General features: G+C 38.2%; 1 protein-coding gene and 1 long non-coding RNA gene across 5 annotated transcripts in view; one reads left to right on the forward strand and one right to left on the reverse strand.

Moving 5' to 3' along the window:
* ANO5 (anoctamin 5) overlaps positions 1-19076 on the reverse strand; it is a 76115-nt gene extending 57039 nt beyond the window's left edge. For all 3 annotated transcript variants that reach the window (XM_063289566.1, XM_063289565.1, XM_063289564.1), the window contains exon 1: positions 18952-19076. In XM_063289566.1, the coding sequence (XP_063145636.1) occupies positions 18952-19012 (61 nt within the window). In that variant the 5' untranslated portion in view covers positions 19013-19076. The remainder of the gene's footprint in view (positions 1-18951) is intronic.
* Positions 18929-22359, forward strand: LOC134487645 (uncharacterized). 2 transcript variants are annotated; one of them, XR_010066876.1, is made up of 2 exons: positions 18929-19039; positions 22153-22359. It is a non-coding gene; the product is annotated as an uncharacterized LOC134487645 (long non-coding RNA). The 2 variants fall into 2 exon arrangements; XR_010066875.1 differs by lacking the exon at positions 18929-19039 and adding an exon at positions 19249-19342.
* The last annotated feature ends 1419 nt before the right edge of the window (positions 22360-23778 follow it).

Here is a 23778-nt window from a genome sequence, read left to right on the forward strand (position 1 = left end):
TGACTGTAACGAAAGTGCTAGGTTAACATCCTGGTAAAAGTATTCTACAACCAGAGTGCCATCACTGAGAAGCCATTCTCCCAACAACCGATAACTCCTTCGTCTTTATGACTGAAACAGGTATCCTCTATAGTTACACAATTATAAAAACATCACTGGCAGAATAACTCTGTTTTCATTTCTGAAGGCCAGTTCCAGATTTTAGCAACTATATCCTATGAGGCCACAATAACCCACAAGAAGCAGTTTACAAGTGTCAGTATATAACAAAAGGAAAAGTGAAATTCTTCACCTGCTATATTGTTACATATATTGAGCCAGATCAATGTACAGGTGGTCCTTGCTTAACTACTACTTGTTCAGTGATGGTTTGAACTTACGATGTCACTGAACAAATGGCCCTAAATTGAGGACTTCCTGTACTGTATTAGGAGACAGCTTTCCAGCTATATCCAGATGTACCCAAAGATTCTACCCTTCCCAAATTTCTGGAAACATATTTTTCTCTTTGCTTTGGAAGCATTTCCTGAAAATACAACTGGCATATCGCTATTAAGAAATGGAAAATATTTTTCATCACCATAAGGCTGATACATCATAAATCAGATCGACTTTCAAGCAAAGATTCATTCATATACCAATAGTGTATGATGAGTACATGGCAAGAGAAAAGGCAAATATATACATACAGTCCACACAACTATATACAAAACTTTTGCAGGGATACAGCAGTAGCCGCATAACTGGATGTCTGGTTCAGCTATCCAGGCGATTGCTTCTGGTGTTGCAACATACCACATATATATATATACCAGTGATGTGGTACTCCAAATACAACCTAGATTAATTGGATCAGATTAAAACTAAAACATACTGTTTTATTATTCAAGTGGTAACAAGCTGAGGATGCACACCTCTGTGGACTTCTAATGATATTACATCACTGCACTTATAACGATTCAATGTTTAGGTTCATGTGGCTTGTTTGGTTTTACCCTACCATGATGCTGAACTGGCCACTGAGCCACATTTTATGAAGAACATCCACTGAAGAAGGTTCAGATGAAACTCATTCTACTGCAGTCACTGAGTGCTGAAGGCTGTTATCAAAAGTCCCCTTAAACAGAAGGTAGGTTAAGGAAATTACTTAGCCTTGGCTGGTGATGAGCACAAAATATATTAAAATTGGCTAAAAGAAGAAAACTCTTAAACAGTCTATGTATTTATGCTTAGAAATTCAGTGGAAAGAAGGAAATATTTTAATGTATAAAATATACATTAATGTTAATTAATGTATATTTATACATTAATAATAATTAATGTATAATAATTAATTAATTATTTATATTAAGTAACAAGTATTTAAAAAGTCTGCAGAGATGTGTGGCTAACCAAGAAGCTACATGCCTACACTGTTCCACTTAAACTAATATCAGTGAATTTATGACTACATTATTAATTATATTTAACATGCCACAAGAATAGTCCTTAAAGAACCAATTAATGAGCTATAACCCAGAATTGAGAGCCAGTTTAGTGTAGTGGTTATGGCACCAGGCTAGAAACCAGGAGACTGTGAGGTCTAGTCCTGCCTTAGGCATGAGGCCACCTGGGTGACTGTGGGTCTGTCACTCTCTCTTAGCCCTAGGAAGAGGGCAGCGACAAACCACTTCTGAAAACAGTAACAAGACGACCACAGGGACTAGTCCAGGCAGTTGTCAAAACTGAATCAAAGGCACACATACACATACAAAAAGAAAGAACTAGAGTCACAATATATACGTTATCAAATTTATTCAAACCAACTTGTCTCAGGATTTATTGTTGCTTCATTAGATAGGGACAATATGTTATGTCCTTGAACAATTCCTGTTTCTTTGAATGTATCAAAGAAGGGGCTGGTTTGGATATAAAACTAAAACTCTGAAAACAGAGTTAGATTATATTTCTGCAGTGAGCTCCTCCGTGTCATCACCAGTGTAGCTTCATGGATGACTTCAATAGCATTTATTTGCATTTTAGATAACCTCAGTTTGCTCTGTCAGCCAGACTCAAATCGTAGTTAATTTTAACAGAATTGATGAAAACAAATGAATGAAGTTAGTTATTTCATATTGTTGAACCAGCTATTGTTTCAAATAGCCTTGCTTAAATTTGTAATAGAAACTGTGCCATGGCCAAGTTTATATAGAAACTGTACCAAGTTTTACTTCCAAATTTCTGGTAAACTTTAAAGGGTAGAGAGTTAAGCGCGGGTATGTGGGTACTCCCATTCCTACCATAAAACTCCATTCATAAACACACAGACAGCTGTCTTTTCCGTGATGTAATTACATCACCAGACAGTCTCCTGAGGCTCTCCAGATGTTTGAGAGGCCAAGTTCCAGCTCCTGATATTGCCCATTTCTGTGATTAGTTCATAAGAAATAATAAAAAGTGAGTTTTAAACCTAATCAATAGCAAGGAGAAAGAGGAAGTTGTTTTTGTTGTTTTGTTGCTTACTATTTGCTGTTGTTGTTTTTTAACCCAATTAGATATAACTTGTAAGCTGTTCAGATCTCTGGAAACGGAATAGGATATTAGCTAAAGTACACACGTGTGAGACTAAGCTGAAGCTGCCATAACCTAAAGATGAAGCAAGCAGGTAAGCAGAAAGGACAAAAGCCGGGAATCTTGTCTAAAAGATCCCTGGGGGTGGTGGGTAGGCAAGAAGGAAGCAAGTTGTAAGGAAATGGAAATGTCACCTGAGCGACAAAGGAAACTGGACCTGAGCAAATGGAAAACCCCACCCCAATCCCATCAACAAAGCAAGGACTTTAGTAGATAAAAAGGGTCCCAGAGCCCACCCACTCATTTCTGGATCCAGACTTGGCAGCTTCTATCCCTCTGGCTAGTGCCTGGCAGCCTAGTTGGGAGGACGTGGGTAAGTGTGGATGAGCATGTGTGTGTGTGCATGCACTTGCGTGAGAAAGAGCAAATGTACATTGCAACCAGTAAAGTTTTGCTGTTATTTTAAATTCACTGGGTCTGTGTGTATTTCAAGGCACCTGTTGTGCCTCAGTGTTTGGTTGGAAGTGATTTGTGTGTGTCCCTAATATTTCCTGGCTGTTGACCAGAGCTGTGTGTCTTGTCTGCTCAAGCCACACCTATCTGGAAAACCAGGTAGAAAGCAAGGGGGCCTGACAAGATCTGCATGCCTCAACAGGCTGTGAGTGTGTGAGTGAGTGACCATAAGCTGAACCTGGGAGCTTGTGTGTGTGTGTGTGTGTGTGTGTGTGTAACACATGCAAGAAGACAAGGCTGAGGCTCACCAGGTGACAATTGGCATTAGTGGGATGATGGCAGTTCTGAGCTGGGGAGTGGGGCTGTAACCTACAAATCTGGGGAATTTGCAGTGAGCCAGCTGATAGACCTCTGGACACCATCACTTGTCCATGGACCACACTTTGAGAAACACTGCTAAAAAGCAATAGAACAGGGTGAACCTGTAAATTGGAACAATTAAAAACAAGACATTCCTTTGCTGAATGGAAATTACTTGTGAGCCTTCCTTCCTTCCTTGTGCTTCCAACAGATGATAATGACTATAGTGTATTCACAACCCTGTCTCTGAATAGCTGTAAGAAATTTTGGCAACTAAGTAGCAGGTACTTAAATTACACATGAAGAGGGGATATTCAATAAAAGCCAAGGTGATACTACAATATTGTATTATTTCTTCTATGAAATATGGTTTACATTGTTTTTTAGAAACTTTGTTAAATCACAAAAGAACAAAAAAGGAAACATTGTAAGAGATTATGGCAACTAAATGGCAGGTGCTTAAATTACATATAAAGAGAGGATATTCAATAAAAGCCAAGGTGATACTACAATATTATTGTGGGTATTATTTCTTCAATGAAATAAGGTTTACTTTGTTCTTTAGAAACTTCATTAAAACACACAAAAACAAATAAGGAAATATTTTGGTTTCCCTCCTCTTGCAACTGTAGTCAGGCTAATGTCACAATAGGTTTTCAAACCGCACTGTTCTAGTAGAAATAGTAGCTTGTGGATGTGGTTTAGATGGGTTCTGCAGTATTGCTTAACTTTTGGTTAGGTTTTCCTCTGCTTAAATCTTTATTTCTATTGCTTGTTTGGTTCTCAGTTCCCTTATTGACAACAAATCTTTCAGCCTCCTTGCCTAGCTCAGTGTAGCTGAGTTAACACATCCTCCTAAACAGTGGTTTATTGCAATTTGTTAATTTATTACGTTTTGTGAAGAATAGTTGGTGGTTTAACATCATACCAATGTTTGATGCTAAACCATATTTATGGCTTGTCAAAAATGTATGAGTAAAGCAAACCATAGTTTTATATGATATGTGAATCCAGCCTTCACTCCTAGTGGATATGGATATGAACCATTAGACACAGGTGTTTATTGTGAAAAGTTATTAATTCCAGAGTCATCATAAATTGGCCTATTCTGAATAGAAGTCCTTTCTATCAGGATATACTGTATGTAGTTGAGGCTCCTTCTGAACCTAAATCTGACTCTTGTTCCCTGACTGAGGCAAATCCAGGAACATGTTTTATCAACTCAGGTGATATGCCAACTGAATACCTTTCAGGAAGTTGTCCATCAAAAGATGGTACATGTGGTGATAACATCTAGGCTTGACCACTACTATATATTCTACAGGGGCTGCCTTTGTGCCTAGTCTGGGAAGTTCAGTTGGTATAAAGCCTGACAGGTTGATCTGGGGACAAGTGCAGTAAATGATGATGATGATGATGATGATGATGATGATTACACTGGTGCTTAAAGCTGGCTGCCAATTCATGTCTGGACAAATACCAAGTGGTGAACATTACTGCCTTACACAGCCAGTGTTTTTCAAACTTGGAAAATTTAAGATGTGTGGACTTCAACAACCAGAATTCTCCAGCCAGAATTCTGGGAGTTGAAGTCTGCCCATCTTAAAGTTGACAAGTTTGAAAAACACTAGCTTGGGTCGTTCTATTTGAGAGAGCATGCCTGTTTCTCTATGAACCTTCACCTTTACTGAGATCATCTGAGGAGATTAGTTTATAGTTGGCACAAGTTATAAAGCAGGAATTTAGGATTGGGACTTTTCTTTTGCTGAACTAAGTCTTTGGAATGTACTCCCTATTAGCTTTTTAAAAGACTCTCGAAACACATTATTCTGAACGAGCCTTTAAGTGTTGATTATTAATAGTTTTACTTGTTTGGTTTTGATTTCAATTGCTATTTAAGTGTTTCTAATGTTTGATTTTAAATTTGTCTTCTTTATAAATGACCGAGATTTTACCAGCTAATACTATAAAATTAATGTAACAAACAAATAAATATTAACGTGGAAATCACCTTTATATTTCCTATTTTTTAAAATTCTAACATATTAAAGATACTTTAAAATAAATAAAACTAACAGTTAAATTTTATCCTAGATAATCTGGGAAAAGATAAAAAAAGCAACTTCCCCAAAACGAAGTGCTCCAGATGTATTTGATTATGATTTCTACCATCCTTAGCCAGCATAATCCTCCAGGATTGTGAGTGTTTGAATCCAACGTATTTTATTTCTGAGGTTAGTTTTAAATTTAGAAATAAAATCTCTCTCTCCTTGAAGTCATTGTGCAATCTCCTTTACCACTTAGTTTTGGGTTGCGCTCATGACAAATTAAGAACTGGCTGTTAGCTTTATCATAGCTTTGTTATGCTTTTCTTTTTTTTTTAAGTATCCATTTTCTGTATATAGTTGTCAGACTTGCTTAACATTTGCTAACTATAGCTTCTTAGATTTCCTAACTTGTAGTTTAGAAAACCTCTTTGAATAACAAACCAGAGATCACTGTGTAATTTTCAAAGTCAAACTAAGAAGAAGAAAAAAAATTAAAGGCCAATGTTAAATTTGTGGGCAGTTGTTGTCACAGGCAGTTCTAACATCTTGCCATATTGATACTTCTGAAATGCTCCTGATAATAAAACATTTCTGCTGAGAAAAAATATATCACTACTTGGAATGCCAAATTATAAAATAGCACCACACCTACAGATACCAGGGTTCCTGAAGAGTCCCAAAGGGTATATTCTTATCAGAAATATTAGTTAACAAGGATAAAATATTGACCAAATCAAGAAATTCCAGATAACGTGGTAAGTCATGTAACATATCTCAGTATTTCGCTCCAAGGTTTCTGAGGAATCTTTTGTTTTTAATTGTCTTTTGAAATTAATCCCCCAAATAATTAAATCTAACACATGCCTGGGAAAAGATTTTTCAACAATATATATTTTGAGACAGAAACACAGAATCCTACGCTACTTAGGGAAAAATCCTTCCAAAGCTAACATTTCAAAATAAAATTATTTATTTATTTAATCTTTCATTCATCTTTCAATGGCAGCTAGTAATTTCAAAGTTTAAAGGAAAGCTTGATCTCACTTCCCAGTATTTCCATATGTGCATGTCTAGATTAATTATGTACTATCAAGTCAGTATTGACTCTTAGTAACTACACAGATTTTCTCCATGAGGATCTGTCCCCATCTTTTCCAATGGTGCACCCATTGCCACTGTCACTGAGTCCATCAACCTTGCATATATACATGTATACATACATTTTATTTGTTTGTTTGATTTCTATAGCCTTCATTTTATCACCTCAATCACTTGGTTAAAAAAAATGTATTGTTTCTTATTTTCAATATGTATATACAGAGACTGCTACTGTGAATTGGATACATGATAAACACGCAAACATACTCATCCCATGAGTAGGTTAATTATTCCATGAGAGATGTTCAACAAACCAAAAATACATTTTGTTAAGTACTACCCTGAGAATAGTCATTAGAGCTGCTCCTGCTTCAAAACTGATTCTGAGAAATCATTTTGAACCAGGCACAAGTGCAAGACCTGCCAGCTATTCATGAAATTAAAAATGCCACAGATCTAAAAATCACATTAACTAATGAGTGGATTCTTAAAACCTGATTTTCAGATTGTAGCCTGAAAAAGAAGCCTGAGCTTCTTGTAGAGGTTCTGCACTCCTGTGAAGTACTTCTGAAAAATTTCTGAAATGCACACAACCCAAATACCTAAAGTATCTCATAATAATTACTGGGAAAGTGTGGAACGGATAACTTACATGTTAATACATGTAACATTGTTATCACCTGTAACAATTGTCATCTTTAAACAGTCTATTTTAACATGTGCAAAATGACTGGCATCACGTTGTTAGAATTTTTTATATGTCTTTACCAGGTTCGTTTCTGAGCCAGAACCAAAGAAACAGGCATGAAATCAAGTTCTTTATTCTTCACCCAAGAGCAGAAGCAATGACATCAAGCTGTTAGGTGGGCGGCCACGCAGGACCCCCTCTTTACAGCACATTATATACATTCCATTCAACTCCTCCTTTAGAATACCACCCCTTACTCAGTTAGCCATACTCCACCTTAACCTCATTCCATATTAGGAATTTCCTTCCTTTATTCTATCTTAATATTCCATATAAGGGACTTCCTTCCATCCTTGCTAGGGCACCTTGACCATTATTAAATAATGCCTTTCCTCTGGAGAAGCTATCCTTGAAATGTATACCTTATCTTGTTTCTACATACACAGCTATCTATCAAGGCCTATAGGCCTCTGAGAAAGGAACAGGAGGAAAGTAGACAGAATTCTTCTAGGAAATACGACATGGTTTCAGGGCCATAATATAAGTGCAAATGTTTCTAACATATGAATACTACACATAAAATATATGAAAATGAAATATATTCATATTTAAGTTCTATATATATAAAATCTTCTATCAACGTGGTCTTCATAGAATGTCCATTCAATTTTCTGGGTAGCACTATGGAAGTGGTTAATGCCTGCTGACTGGAAACCCCTTATGGACTTTTTGTGTAAAACAGAAAAAAAGAAAAATGAACTCACGATGTATGATTCTAACACTGAGACAGGATAGATTGTAGAAAGAAGAGAGTCACAATGTAACTTTAGAGAAAGAGGTAAATCTACAATTGTAACTGTAACTGTGGTAAAGAAGATCGCAAGCCACTTTTTATATCTTTTTTTCTTTCTTTTCTATCTTCTACCTTTTTTCTTTTCTTTTTTTCTTTTTGTATTTTAGCTTTCTTTTTTATTTCTTCCTTTTTCTTTTTTCTTTGTCTATTTTATTTTGTATTAATTTTTACTCTTGTATTTAAAACTTCCAATAAAATTGTACCTTAAAAAAAGAAGTGGTTTATGCCTGCAGTGCCATGCCCACTCTCACCTAAGTTGATCCAGAAGAATATCATGGTGGATGGTATTGAAAACCACTGAAAGGTCAAGAAGGGCTACCTCCATCTTGTGCCTCCATAGGTCATCAACACGTACAACCAATGCTGTCGCAAATGCTTCAGTCCTGCCTGAATCTGGACTGAAAGGTGTCTAGATAATCCACTTCCTCCAAGGCCCTTTGGATGGCAGACTGGCCACCTTCTCTAAAAAAGAAAGGTTGGAAACCTAAACCGGATGAAAACTGCAAGTTTTATTGGATCCAGCAGTGGTTTCTTGAGGAGGGAGCAGACCACCATTTCTTTCAGAGCCAGCGGGATCACTGCCTCTCTCAAGGATCCAACTTTATTCCACAGCCTGGCATTCCTTGCTTCTCTCCAAATTCTAACCAGGCCGAATCCTGTTCAGCTTCAGAGCCCAGACATGGTCTACTATCTGCTGAGCTACTGAATGTAAAAACAGGTTAAGGCTTTTACATGGTACAGCCATATAAGGGCAGGTTATTGAAGTTACTGAACCAGGCTAGCCATTTCTAAGGTGTAAAAGTCCTCTTCAGCATCACCTTGACTTCTGGTGACCTTACAGACACATCTGTGAAGTTATCTTTGCAACAGTACAGATATTGTTTCCATTGTCACATTCTGGGATTCTTTTCTACTTCCCCAACCTAGCCAACAGCCATGGACTTTTATAACAGTTTCCCATCCAAGTATTAATCAGGCCTGATACTCCTTAGTTTCCAAATGCATAGAAAATCAGCCAGCTGCTGCCTCCTGCTGAAAAGAATAGAGCTACAGGTTTTAAAGTCCCTACCAGGCTTTCTATATTGATGTTTATCTTAAGATTCCATGCACCATCAGCCCAAAATACAAAGTTGAAGGTAAGTCCTTAATCAGTTTCATTTTTTTGAAAGCCTTGCCTGGAAGGCAATATAGGAAGAAAGGGAGGAAAAGCTAGCTTTCCATGATACTATGTAAAAATATTCACCACATTTCTGCTTGATGTGACATAACAGCACTGTTTGGTTATAATTTACCAATACAATAATTAATATAATATATAATATAATTAATATAATAATTAATTTGGTTTAATTAACAAAAGTTTTCCTCTCCTTTTTCTCTAGGTGATTGCCTTTTGATTAAGTTAGTAGAGACAGAGATAATTATTTGCCTTCAATATTACATCCATGATTTCTGGGTATTCAAATTTATATGAGCAAGTAAAACAGACACAGAAACATATACCAACAAACATGAAGAACTCTATCTTACAGGGAGGAAAGATGCCGGAGAGTTGGAAAGAGGCCAATATAGCACTAATACCTAAAGAGGGACAAGATTTGACTTTAACAAGAAGCTATAGGCTGATATCATTACTGAATAATGACTACAAGTTGTTCACAACTATTCTAGCTGATAGACTACAAATAATTTTGCAAGAATTTATTCATGTGGAATCAATGTGGGTTTTTACCTAAAAGACAGTTAAAGGATATTTTGGAATATTGTGTTGGACATTTTGGAATATTTGGAGCAACATAATGAAAAGCAAACTGCATTGATTTTCTTAGATGCAGAGAAGGCCTTTGACAGTTTGAACTGGGCTTTCTTATTCAAGGTTTTGGAAAATAGCAATTTTGGACCTATATTTAAAATGTAATCACTTATCAGCTTAATATTTGATCTTGCTTGGCCCTGGGAGAGCTCAGCTAAAGCTGAAAAATGGGCCCCTGACAGCAATATTCAGAATCACTTAATACAACACCCACCCCGTACATGATACTTCTATTCAGAAGATTTTGCCCATGCCAACTATCTAGCCAATATTCTTTGCTTATATGATACATTAAAACATACATTAGTTAACCATATTTTAGCCTAGCATGTTGCACAAACACAGCCTGCATGATTAGTTTACGGATCAATGTATCAAGAAAACCACAAAAATTGAGCTGAATAAACCATGATTAAATTAATCATGACTTAAGATATGCAAACACAGCCATAATCTGTGTAGAATTATTTATTTGCCGTTATGCACTGGTATCTCACCCCATTCCAATATTTCAAAGATAAGAAGCAACATATTTGGGGTACCTGAGTTTTAAAACCTCTACCCTTCTGCTCACCTGAGGCAAGAAGAAATTCCATCTTTGTACAGAGCTGAAGGGAAGTGGCTTAGAGGAATATTTGGTGGTGCTGTAACACAATTGCCTACAATACCTTTACTGGCCCTTCAAGAGACTACTATGCCATTCTAAAAAGCAGAAGAACCATCAGAATCTTCTTAGGTTAGTTTATCTTGGTCCTTCAATGGTCTCTGACCTGGAATATGACTTATTTTGAATAACTGCAGTTTCATTTTTCAGTCTTAAAGGACAGAAGGGAAAAGTTAGTGGCTATTTCCTGGCTTTATAGAGATATACATAGAGTCACATTTCCTAAATTTAAAGAGATATGCAAAGCAAATGTAACAAGTTTCATTTTTCAGTCTTAAAGGACAGAAGAGAAAAGTTAGTGGCTATTTCCTGGCTTTATAGAGATATACATAGAGTCACATTTCCAAAACTTAAAGAGATATGCAAAGCAAATGTAACACCATTCCAAAGTTTCTTTTGGAGACAGGCAGTCATTAATAAGCTAACAAAGTTTTTAATCAGCAAACAGAAAAATAGAAGAGTAGAAGGGTCAATCTATACAACTTTTGAACATCTATCTGAATGGCTTCCCAAAAGCTTTACTAATTATTTTTTTAAATGAAATTGTTTTCAATATCATGTTCACTGAGGCTGTCATACAAAATGGACACTTGAAAAAGATTACAATTGGGGACTAGCTTGGAGAGATTACCACAAAAAAACATACAGTAGTTTCCATTTTTCAGACAGCCATGGAGAGAAACTTCTCTACATACATTCTACTACTCCCAAGCTGAGGGAATGTGTATCTCTATACAGTTAGTGACTGGGAGACTTATAGTTCTATGCATTTGTATATACAAGTATAGAGAATATCCATGAAGGTGGGGATGGGACAAAAAAAGGCAAATTATGGAATGTGTGTTGTAATGTGAACTTTACCGCTTTTGTACTGGCATACTTTGGCAAATAAGGGTCAGAGCTTATGTTATGATGCATGTTTTGCATTTTAACAAAACCTTGACTTGCAGTGGATGCTTCTAGTATTTACTGGCATGATAGAAAGAAAAGTTTTGGTTGATATTATCTAGCTGTAACATCATCAGAATAATTTAATACATCTTCAAGGTATAAAATAAGAATTACAAAAGCAGAAGGCCAAAGCCTGTAGAAAAAAAAATTGATTTGTTCAAATATGTGCTTCATCTCTTCAAAAAAGAGTTTGGAGACAAAATATGACCTTTTTACTGTTGAAGGGAAAAGGACAAGGAAATTACCACTATAGTTTTCCTAAAGGCAGAGTAGCAAGAAAGTGCAATGCAAAATTAAATGTAATGATTTTTTTTCTTTTACAGAACATGCTCAATAAAAGCTTTTAGAATACCATCAGCTATGCACTTTGTAAATATTAACCTCTCCCTTGTTGTTGTTTAGTCGTTTATTCGCTTCCAGTCTGATGGCCATCTGTGTTTTCCAAATTTGCTGGCATATAGCATGCATTAACTTCACAGCATCATCTCGCAAGATTTTGAACAGTTCAGCTGGGATGCCGTCGTCTCCTGCTGCCTTGTTATTAGCAATGCTTCTTAAGGCCCACTCAACCTCACTCTTCAGGATGTCTGGCTCTAGCTCACTGACTACACCGTCAAAGCTATCCCCGATATTGTTATCCTTCCTATACAGGTCTTCTGTATATTCTTGCCACCTTTTCTTGATCTCTTCTTCTTCTGTTAGGTCCTTGCCATCTTTGGTTTTGATCATACCCATTTTGGCTTGGAATTTACCTCCGATGTTTCTAATTTTCTGGAAGAGGTCTCTTGTCCTTCCTATTCTATTGTCTTCTTCCACTTCCGCGCATTGCTTGTTTAAGAATAATTCCTTATCTCTTCTGGCTAACCTCTGGAATTTTGCATTTAATTGGGCATATCTCCCCCTATCACTGTTGCCTTTTGCTTTCCTTCTTTCTTGGGCTACTTCTAGTGTCTCAGCAGACAGCCATTTGCCTTCTTGGTTTTCTCTTTCTTTGGGATGTATTTTGTTGCTGCCTCCTGAACAACGTTGCGGACTTCTGTCCATAGTTCTTCTAGGACCCTATCTACTAAGTCCAGTCTCTTAAATCGATTCTTCACCTCCACTGCATATTCCTTAGGAATATTAGTGAGCTCATATCTAGCTGATCTGTGGGTCTTCCCTAATCTCTTTAGTCTGATCCTAAATTGTGCAAGAAGAAGTTCATGATCTGAACTACAGTCAGCTCCAGGTCTTGTTTTTACCGACTGTACAGATGTCCGCCACCTTTGGCTGCAAAGGATGTAGTCAATCTGATTTCGGTGTTGTCCATCTGGTGAAGTCCATGTATAAAGCCGTCTCTTAGGTTGTTGGAAGAGAGTGTTTGTTATGCAGAGTGAATTGTCTTGGCAAAATTCTATCAGCCTATGTCCTGCTTCATTTTGTTCTCCCAGGCCATGCTTACCTGTAATTCCAGGTGTTATTTGACTGCCCACCTTAGCACTCCAGTCTCCTGTGATGAAAATAACATCTCTTTTAGGCGTGTTGTCCAGTAGGTGCTGCAGATCCTCACAGAACTGCTCTACTTCAGCTTCTTCAGCATTTGTGGTTGGGGCGTATATTTGGATCACTGTGAGGCTAGATGGCTTGCCCTGAATTCGAATTGAGATCATTCTATCGTTTTTTGGATTGTATCCAAGCACTGCTTTAGCCACCTTACTATTAATTATGAAGGCTACTCCATTTCTTCTGTGGTCCTCTTGTCCACAGTAGTAGATCTGGTGGTCATTTGATGTGAGTGGCCCATTCCAGTCCATTTCAGTTCACTGACACCCAAAACGTCTATCTTTAATCTTGACATCTCACCAATAACCACATCCAATTTGCCCTGACTCATAGATCTTACATTCCAGGTTCCAACGGTGTGTTGATCCTTAGAACATCGGATTCGCCGTTCACCACCAGCACCGTCGGCCGCTAGCCGTCCTTTCGGCTTTGAGCTAGCTGCGTCATCACGTCTGGGGCTAGTTGAACTCATCCTCTGTTCCTCCCCAGTAGCATTTTGACCATCTTCCGACCTGGGGGTCCCATCTTCCCATGGTATACCGACATATCTCTGGTTGTACTGATCCATTGAGTTTTCACGGCAAGAATACTGGGGTGGGTTGCCATTACCTTCCCCAGGGATCGCATTTAGTCTGACCTCTCTGTCATGACCTTCCCGTCTTGGGTGGCCCTTCATGGTTTAGCTCATGGCATCATTGAGGTGCTCAAGCTCCAGCACCACAACAAGGTAACGATCCTTTGCTGAAGAACCTCTCCCTTAGTCATAGAGAAATAATTCCATTACAGACTGCTTCAGGAAAATGACTTGGAGGTGCTACAAATATTTTAGACAATGTTTTTAAAAAGTGAAATGCTTCTCAAATCATCCTACAATCAGTGCAGAAAATACATTTTCCATTGCAATGCTAGTAACATATTTTTACTTTCAGCTTTTGCTGGTTCATCACATCCACCTTATAAGGGAACCAACAACTGTGAATATGAAACAAGAAAGGACACACTTTTTAAAGCCTTTCTTCCTTCTAATTTAAAACTGATTATTGGCATATACCAAAAGCAGAAGTGTACCCACAAATGTTCTATTCATTCTTCTACCAACTGAACTGTTTTTGTAGGTGCCTGTGAGCAACCGCAAGTTGCCTTCATCACTTAATTTTCCCCTTTATATACATGGCTTGTGGAGAACAGAGCGACATAATCTTTTTTCTGTGCTATTCCATATTTCAAACTTAAATATAAATATACACACCAATTTTGTAGGCTGTTGAATATAGCTGATCAGAGTAAAAGTGTGAACCTCAAAGGTAGAAAAAAGAAATTTCAGTACCAAAATTATCTTGTTAACTGCACAGGCAAACAGCATATGCTGGTTGCCTAACAGAAGCAATACACAGTATAATTTTACCTTTAAAATATATGTATAATTCTTTTCATCATATAGTCCAAGATAACTTAGAAAGCTAAGATGAAATAAAACACACACAGAGAGACATGCAATCAATATAAGAATACATTTACAAAACCATAATAAAAAGTAACATGAAACATAATAATAAAATGAAAAGCCAGAAAAGTTTGGGGAAAGTAAATCCCAGGAAGACTGCAAGTAATTATGGGAAGAAAGCAACAAAGTTGGCTTTTAAGAAACAAATAATTCCTAAACAGGAATGTTTTCATGCTAAAGTGGGAGGCCAAACAAGTAAATGCTAGGCAAACCTCCCTAAATAGGAAGTTCCAATATCCAGACAAAGCTACAAAGAAGATTCTGTCCCTTGTCTAAGCAAACATGACTTTGGAACTGACAAGAAAACCCTTACAGATGATCCTAATAGTGAGCAGGCTCATCCAGGATGAACTGTGATATCCTGTTTATAAATGATATACAACTAAAAAAGTCAAAGTGACTTTGAAATAAGTAGAAAGCCAGGATTCTGATACACTGTCAAGGCTGAGTTGCAATTAACTTGGCTATCCAGTAGTGAAACCAGGATCAGAAGGAACCTCCCAGCAATGAGCCTTTCTTTTTAAAGGAGTCCAAGCTCTTCTAGCACGAGCTAAAGCCATACTTTTAGACTAGTGTTCAGAAGCACAGCTACCTTGCATAGATTATATCTTCACTTATTATCCATCATCCGGCTCATCAGTAATACTGTGCAATGGCTCAGGATTTCCCAAGCTTCTCTGGATTCTGATAGTAAAGAGAGACCCAGCTAGGAGTCATCTACAAACTAGTTACATTGATTTCAAATTTCCATATAGTCTTTCCCAATGGCAGTCACTTTTTTCCATATAAACAAATAACTATACCCTTATATTAATGAATGTACAATAAAATACCTGGACCAGGCAACTATTGGTGTGAAGTAAGCTGAAAACAGTTACTAAAGCAGCAATTTCCACAATCATTGCAGTATTTTCCACGTACAGGTCGTTCTCGCTTAACAACCACTCATTTAGCGACCATTCAAATTACAATGGTGCCGAACAAGTGGTATTTATGCTCAGCTTACAATTACAACATTGCAGCATTCTGCAGTCATGTGATTGCCATTTGTGACCTTCTTTGCTGGCTTCCTACAAGCAAAGCCAATGGGAAAGCCAGTAGGAGGTTGCAGATGGTGACCTCATGAAATCATTCCTAACAACATCCCAGGATTCACTTAACAACAGCAACTGGAAGTGCCAGAATTTCTATCACTAAGCAGCATGGTCATGTGATGTTGTGCTTTACAACGGTATTGCTTAGCCATGGAAATTTCAGTCTCAATTACCCTCGTTAAGTGGGGACTATCTGTAGTAAATACTGTACATGGGAAATACATTAATAGGAATTGCTGGAATAGCCAGTATTATACTCATATTATTATAATGTAGTAGATCTTAAGAGCAGCTTGGGGATGCCTGAATTCAGTGGAATATGACTACTTTGATGCAATAGAATAGCATGGCTCTGGATCCAGAGATCATGTTACATTGATCCAAAACACATGGATACATTTTCATTTTGGTATGGTAACAGTATGAGGTGAACTGTTGAACTTTGAAGCAATAAAGGAAGAAAATTGATGCTTTTGAACTTTGGTGTTAGAGAAGATCCTGAAAATATCATGGACAGCCAAAAAAACAAATGAATCATCAATTCAGAGTTCTCACTCAAGGCACAAATGACCAGACTGAGATCATCATACTTCAGTCACATTATGTGAAGATCTATCTCTCTTGAGAAGTCCATAATGCTGGGAAAGGTGGAAGGAAAAGGGAGAAGAGGATGCTCAGCTGCAAGGTGGATGGACTTCATTACAGCAGCAGTGGATGGACCATTGAAAGACCTGAAGGATCAGGTTAGGGACTGATCATCAGGGAGAAAATCCACCTATGTGGTCACTAAGAGATGACACCAAATTGATGGCAATTGATCAGTTTCTTACATAGCTGAAGTATAATGTTATACTTTAGTTACTCATATCTGATTATCTTGACAAATAAACTTAATACCTTAAAGCAATAGGACAATATGCACCCCTATTTTGCATAAAGCCCACTGTTTTGCAACCATGCAGTTGTAATTTACTCTGATGTTTTATCTTAAATAAAAAACATGAAATTTGACAACAACATCAGACTTGAATTGTGTACACCATGAATTTGAATATTAAAACAATTTTACCTCAGAAAAAGCATGTATGCACTAAGGAACCACTGAGAGATTAAAAAGAAAAAATCCAAGTGATTAAAATAAGATGCTGGAGCTAAAGTCTCTTCTGAGTCAAACTCAAAACCTGGAGATCATTTTATAATTTATTTGTTGAATTTATATCCTGCCTTTACTTTAGGAGCATACTTTAAGAGCATAGGTAGCACTTCCTTTTCCAACTTCCTCCCAACAACAACCCTGTGCGGTAGGTTGGGCAGAAAGTGGTAGAGGGCTTCTAGGGCTTCTAGGACTGAGGATGGACTAAGAACCTAGTTTAACCACTACATCAAACTGACTTCATGGACATGTCCATATAGTTTTCTTGGCAACAGTATGAAAGTGGTTTGACACTGCTTTGTTCCAGAATGTTTTTACAACTTCACACCTAGTCTACAGCTTTGGTATTGTTTGTTTCCAATCCAAATACTTAGAGCTCAGATACCGTTACTCTTCTGCTGAGCTGCTATATATGAAAATCGGTTAAGACTTTTACATGGTACAGCCATCTAGGAGGAGGTTGCTGAAGTCACTAATCCAAGCTAGCCATTTCTAAGGTGCTCTGTTATATCATGTGTACAGTGCTACATTTCTGCTTTCTTCTCTAAAGAGTTGGGTAACCTCTCCTTTCTAAATGTTTTAGATTTCTAAAAACTACAATTGTCATGGGCAGTTTTTGTAGTTCAATAGAACTCTTGGACAATAGGTAATCTACCCCTGCTCGATCATCTACTCATATAACACCTTTAGTATTTGAAAATACAAGTTGTCTTAATATCCATTTCATTACCTGTAAAAGTGTCCTCTTTACAGTCTAACTGCTCAGTGCAGAAATATGATGCTACAGTGTGTGGATTAAATCAAATTCTGAAAAGGTATTACTAAACAGCCCAACTGTATGTACGTATGTTCAAATTGATTGTTCAAATTTATATCACTGCCCATCTCCCCCCAAACAGGGGGACTGTAGTTCTTGGATCCAAGAAGCACACTAACAAAAAGTTTAATAATCTGAGTATTCCCAATTAGCATTTTCTAGGAAAAGAAGTACCATATAGCTGATACTGTAGTCCTGGCCTAAGCCTGCATTATCTTTCTCCAGTGAGGACATCATAGAAGACCAATAGAAGAAAATGAGCAGAAAGCCCACAATAAATAAATAAATAAATAAAATGTCAGCATCTAAGGAGGAAGTGGAACATAAGACCATAACGTTTGAAGGTCTAACATAACGATGCCATCAGGTGAAATGGCCACTTTAAATAGTCCTGAGATGAAGAAGCCGCTTTCCCAATTTTATTAAGGTTTTTCCCATCATTTTATTTCTTCCTCATTTGCAATAGCATATCTCTCATGACTCATGATTTAATGCTTTTCATTTCGAAATGCATTTCAAAAGAGACTGAACAAACCCTAGGCCCAAATTAAGTCCACAAATGAGGGATAGCTTTTTGTCTCACAAACAATGACAAAAAAACCCAAACCTATTTTTTTTCTGGTTCCATCTATTTTTCTCTTTCTTGGAGAACTGTACCTAAGTTTTTTTCCTAGCTGTTTTTCACCATTCTAAAATCACGGAGTGCCCACAGAATTCTCTCCAGATCTACTTCACTGTCCATTATTTCTACTAAACAGAAGGCAGGTAGGAAGTACTGACTGTCCTTCAAAGATCTATTTACATGCGTATTAGCGTGCATTCTTGCAGAACAATGCAGGAACGATCGTCTGAGGCGGCTTTTTTGAAGTGATATCGCCCCTTGCAAATGCCAACATTTTAGGAGGGTGCCGCCCTTCTGCTATGGCCAACTGGGAATCCGTGCTTTTGCTTCGTATTGACTCCAGAATGGCAATTTCACCGATCTTCTTCCCCACCACGGCGGCCGGCTGGAAAAAGCACGACCAGAGCAAAACACTTTTTTTTTAGCAAACATCAGGCGGCAGCATTAACAGCTACCACTCAAGCCCGACAATCAGGCCGGGACTGGGCTACGCCATCGCACTGCCCAACCCGGATCCTGCCAGTTGGTTAGCACCGTTATATCCAAACTGAGGAGGCCCTAAGCCTTCAGCACCGGGATAGGGAGAAGCGGAAACCGCGGAGCCGAGGAAGCCCGGAGATTCCCGAGCACTGGCTGAGACAGCCACCGCGGCGAGGTGAAAGGACAGGAGTTTCTTCTTGGGCAACCCTCTTGCAAATTAGGGAACAACGCAATCGCCCGCCCTCCTCTTGGCCTACTCACCGTCGTTGGTATGCCCCATCTCGATGAGAGTCTCCTCATTCTTCTTCCCCACGCGGTTCATGGCTGCTTGAAAGAGGCTGGCTGGAAGGTTAGCAAACCAGCTCGGAATCCAGCGGGCGCAGCCAGACTGGAAAGAAATGGAGGGCGGGCCAGGCTGGCAGGGCGCGAGCGCACCACCCCTTCCCTTCTCAATTCCTCCGCCTCCCGCTTATCTCTCTTCCCTGGAAACCCGGGAAAAGGAGCATAATTAGTTTCTGTTGCACGGACTAAAGGGGCTGTGAAGGAGATGCGGAGGCGGGCAGGTGGGTGGGTGACGGGAGGATGGCTCAGAGTTCTTAAAGGGGACGACTTAAAGACTGACCGGGGAAGTCAAGGAAGAGGCGAGAATTGGGTGAGTCAGGGTCTGCGCGCGCGCCCTGCCAGTGCTCAGTCTCGGATTACCCGTGCGGTTTGCGTCACGGTGGGGAAGGGGGGAGGGCGAGAAGAGGCGCCAAGGCTTAGCGTTCTGTTCACGCCGTCTCGCTCGCCTTCCCCCCCCCCCCCTCTCTGACTGTTCTCCACCCTCTTCCTCATGAGGCTTTGGGTGCTGATGCTGCTTTGTGGGTGGAACTTTCTTTTTGAAGCCGGTTCTTTCCCACATCTGCATTGCAAAGAGAAGTTTTCGAAAGAGTTGAGCAGCGGCTGATTTTCCCGTTCGGCTTCCCTCGATTCTTTCTGCTTCTCAAAGAGGAGGGTTTTTATTTTCTTTGCAAATTTTATTATTATTAGTTCATTCTTATTTATCTACAATGACAACTCAGAGGCTCTGATTTTACAAAGGACTGAAAGATGGCATAAACTTTACCTTGGGCTAGTCACTGTTTTTCTTGTTTAGCACACCTCACAGGAGAAAGAATGGTTATGAGAAGCAGATCGCATATGAGACCTCATCAATTAGAAACTGCAATATGCTTAAAAAGCCTTTGTGTGTGTTCAGGCCTTCTGAAATAGCCTGAAACTTTTTGGTGTATGTGAATCCAACGGTCTTGCACTCTATAATGCTGGTCTGCTTCCATTATTCTAAAAGAGCAACCTTGAAATCTGTATTCGAGTGTCCTGGGAAGTTAAAATGCTCATGAGGTTAGTAAACTTGATTTAAGATCCGACCTTATTACCCTTACAGTAGCTTCCCAGGGATCATTGGATAAATTGCTTTTCCCTCTTCAAAGTTGGAATGAAGGATTGGCCAGGGAATCGGAAGTAAGGCCCCCCCCATAGCTCTCTCCCATGCTCTAAATTTCTAATTAAACATGCTTTGACTTTTACTGCTACTATGCTATTTATTTATTTATATTTATATTCCATATTTAGTCACCACCCATTTCACTCAGAGAGCAACTCTGGGCAGTTTACAATAAAACAAGAATAAATACTAATTAAAATACAATAAAACAAGGTTCTTAAATAAGTAAGATATTCCAAGGCATAGATGGTGAATAAGTAGTTCTTGATCTACCAGAGCATCTGCAGGGTGCCAACCACCCCCAGGGTTGGTTACTCCTTCTCATGCCCCATGCAAGTTGGTGGAGCCAGGTCTTCACCCCTTTCTGGAAGGCTGGCATAATGGGGGCCCACCTCACCTCTGGGGGAAGAGTGTTCCATAGGGTGGAGGCAACGGCAGAGAAGGCTCTCTTCCTGGGCCTCACCAATAGACATTTTTTCATAGACAGGGTCTGCAACATGCCTTCTCTGCCTGACTGGGTGGAACGGGTCAACATATTATGTATTTATCTGTGGTAAAAGTACTTGATATTTTTCCCCCACAGAAACAAGAATATGCAGATATTTAAGATTGACTATAGAGAGCCACAAATGTGACCTTGGAGAAACTATGTGATGGCAGTTAGAAAATCATGAAGGACAGGAAGAGAGCATTAGAAAGAAACTTACACTGACTCTGCCTTAACTCCCTTGGTCATAAAAACAGGAAGGGAAATTCAGTCAGACTTTCAAGATTCTGTTACTATAGCCTATATCAATAAAGAGAGTTCCAGTCCTTCTTGAGGAGTCTGCTTCATGACATGGCCTACCTTGAAGGGCTGACAGTTGTTCTAACAAAAGTATAAAATGTTATAAATAACCTAAGATAGCATCTGCTATCATGCAAATATATTTAGTTCCAAAAGGTTCATATATCTAACTCTGAAAAGTGTAACATGAAACTCAGCTAGGAGGATCTTCAATAAACAAATAGGCTAGATGTTCAGACTCACCCTATTTAAATTTCCCAGATCAATATCATTTGTAACTACTATTTGAAACAATGGAGAGAATGGATAAGAAAAAGGTAAATATAATTGTTTGACAGCTTCAGTTCAAAGCATGATGAGATATGGCTGGTATTAGAAAATGTTAATTATTAAATGAAGTGATAAAACAGTATGGTCTTTATAAATGTCCCACAAGCCAAACAGGTAATTTTAAACACTATAACTTTCTGACTGCTTTAAGAGAATTGTGTAACAATTACCTAAGTTCCAGTTCCAAAAGAGTGCATCATTTGAATTGTGAAAACACAGAACAAGAAATTCAAAGTGGGAAGATAAAGATCTAGTTACTTGGAAGATCTTCACAGGAAAAAGAAAGATCCTATATTGTAGCTGTTTATTTCATACAAGAATATGTGGAGTGATTGGCCCAAACCTCTTAAAAGTATAACTAGCCTGCAGTGTTCATGAATTCTCGTCATAGGTTATTAACAATATAAAATAATGTGGTAAGTGGTTCCTTGGATCAAATGAAGGTTCTTCTCTAGGCTACCATTATGTGGCCAGCAACAGCTTACCAGATTCATCTTAGAAGCTCATAAGCAGAATACGGTGCAATATGTAGCCCTTGCATCTCTGATGTAGATTACCTCTAAATTTAAAGTTTTCTACAGCTGCTTATAGAGCTGTGGGTTATGTCTACTGAATCCTCAGACATTTCTGATATCCAATCATTTAACAATACAACTACCAATTTGTCCTAAATGATACAGTTGAAATGAAGAAAATTGGTGTTTTTTTTTTAATGGAAGGACTGTGAACTCCCTTCATATTGGGTAGTTGAAACAAGTTCCTCAATTCAGTTGCATAGCATTAATTAAATAACTTAATGTATTCAATGTATTCTACAGGTCTATGGTTTTTAAAAATGATTTTAAATGTGTATCTTTTGCAGTGGATCTGGTTGATGGACCTAGCTTCTGGTAACAACAGCAACAACAATGAAAGACAGTAGATTCTGCAAAATTGAAGTCTGCTCATCTACAGCCTGGAAGATTCATGTAACAATCATGGCCTTCTTGGGGATTCTGCCATAATTTTGTTCCAAATCTCTTATCTTTCTGTTTCCTACCTGTAAATAAATGATTGTATTCAATGGGCAGCAGTGCTGGCCAGTTGTGAGTTAAAATCTCTTGATTATAATAATGCAAATATGAATAGTTTATGGAGATTATCCACCATATGGCTTACAGGATGAAATAGTTGATAAGGTACATTTCAACCACTATTTTGTTTCTGGCTTTGTCCCAAAATATAACTTTGTACTTCTTCTTGGCGAATGGACCTCTGAAGATGAAAGATCGACAATTACATGCTTAACTGTGTTAAGAACTCTTGTACTGTTCGTATGTAAAGGTTGGCACCAAATCTGCAGCTGTTATGGGGTTAACCAAAGCTAAGGACCAAAAAAGGCAGTCGTGTCTTTTTATTTTGTGAAGTATTAAATTCTACTTTCAGTATCGAAAGTAAGATACAGGAAAAAGACTAGTTACTTCCAATTCTCTAAGTTATATTTTGTAAGCCATTAAAGAAAAATCTATTCATGCCTTAAATGTATTGGATTCTGTTGTTGACATAGCAACTAAAAATAATGACAGGACCCCACAGAAAGTAGGCCAAGAATGCCAGTAGATGCATTGGCCTGCTGGCCTACTCACGACTCTACCCAGTAAATTCTGCAAGGAACCTGCATAGTTAGTCTGTGTGTAATTTATCTAACTTTCTAAGATTGTCTCATATATGTATCCAGAAAAATTAGACTTCTGCTTGTGGTTTGCCCAGCTATATTATCAGATTGTAAGTGGCTCGGGTTGGTTTTTTGCCCCTGCCCACCCACACAGCTGTAAAATGATTTCTTAGAACTACTCATTGTACTAAAACAATGAGTTTGTTTAGTGTGCATGCAGTTCCTTACTACTGTGTCCTTTTGCCACCCCCAGTTAGGCTATATTTGATGTGAATATTGCAAATATCTTTTCACATATCCAGCCAACTTATATAGAGAGGGGTGGTAGATGATGATGATGATGATGATGATGATGATGATGATGATGATGATGATGATTTTGGCATGGCTTGTTGGAATATGCAGCCAAATGATCTCTACCCTACCTCTCAGTTCCTTTCTTCAAGTATTTTTGTCTTTTCACAGCATATTTCTGGATACGCTATTGCTGGAACTTGAACATGAACAAACAGCAATAGATTAAAAGACATGCTGTAAAACAGAAGAAACTTTTAGTATTCTTTTTTCATTAGCTTCATTTTGCATACATCCTACCCCCATTGTGTTAGAATAAAGAAGTTATATTTTGATGACCCAATCACTTTCAGATTCATAATTCTTAGGTATGATCAGACTCTGCTTGAGGTCAGCAATATTTGGTTATCAAAAGACAATGAGAGAGAGCCATGGTGGTTTTAAGAGAACGTCCGGAGTTTTAAAATAGTTTGTACTGCTTTAGCAATGGACAAGCTCTCAATCAAAAGTTCTCAACATCGAGTAACAAAATAAGGAATG

This window comes from Candoia aspera, chromosome 1 (assembly GCF_035149785.1).
Source record: "Candoia aspera isolate rCanAsp1 chromosome 1, rCanAsp1.hap2, whole genome shotgun sequence".
Classification (NCBI taxonomy): Eukaryota; Metazoa; Chordata; class Lepidosauria; order Squamata; family Boidae; genus Candoia; species Candoia aspera.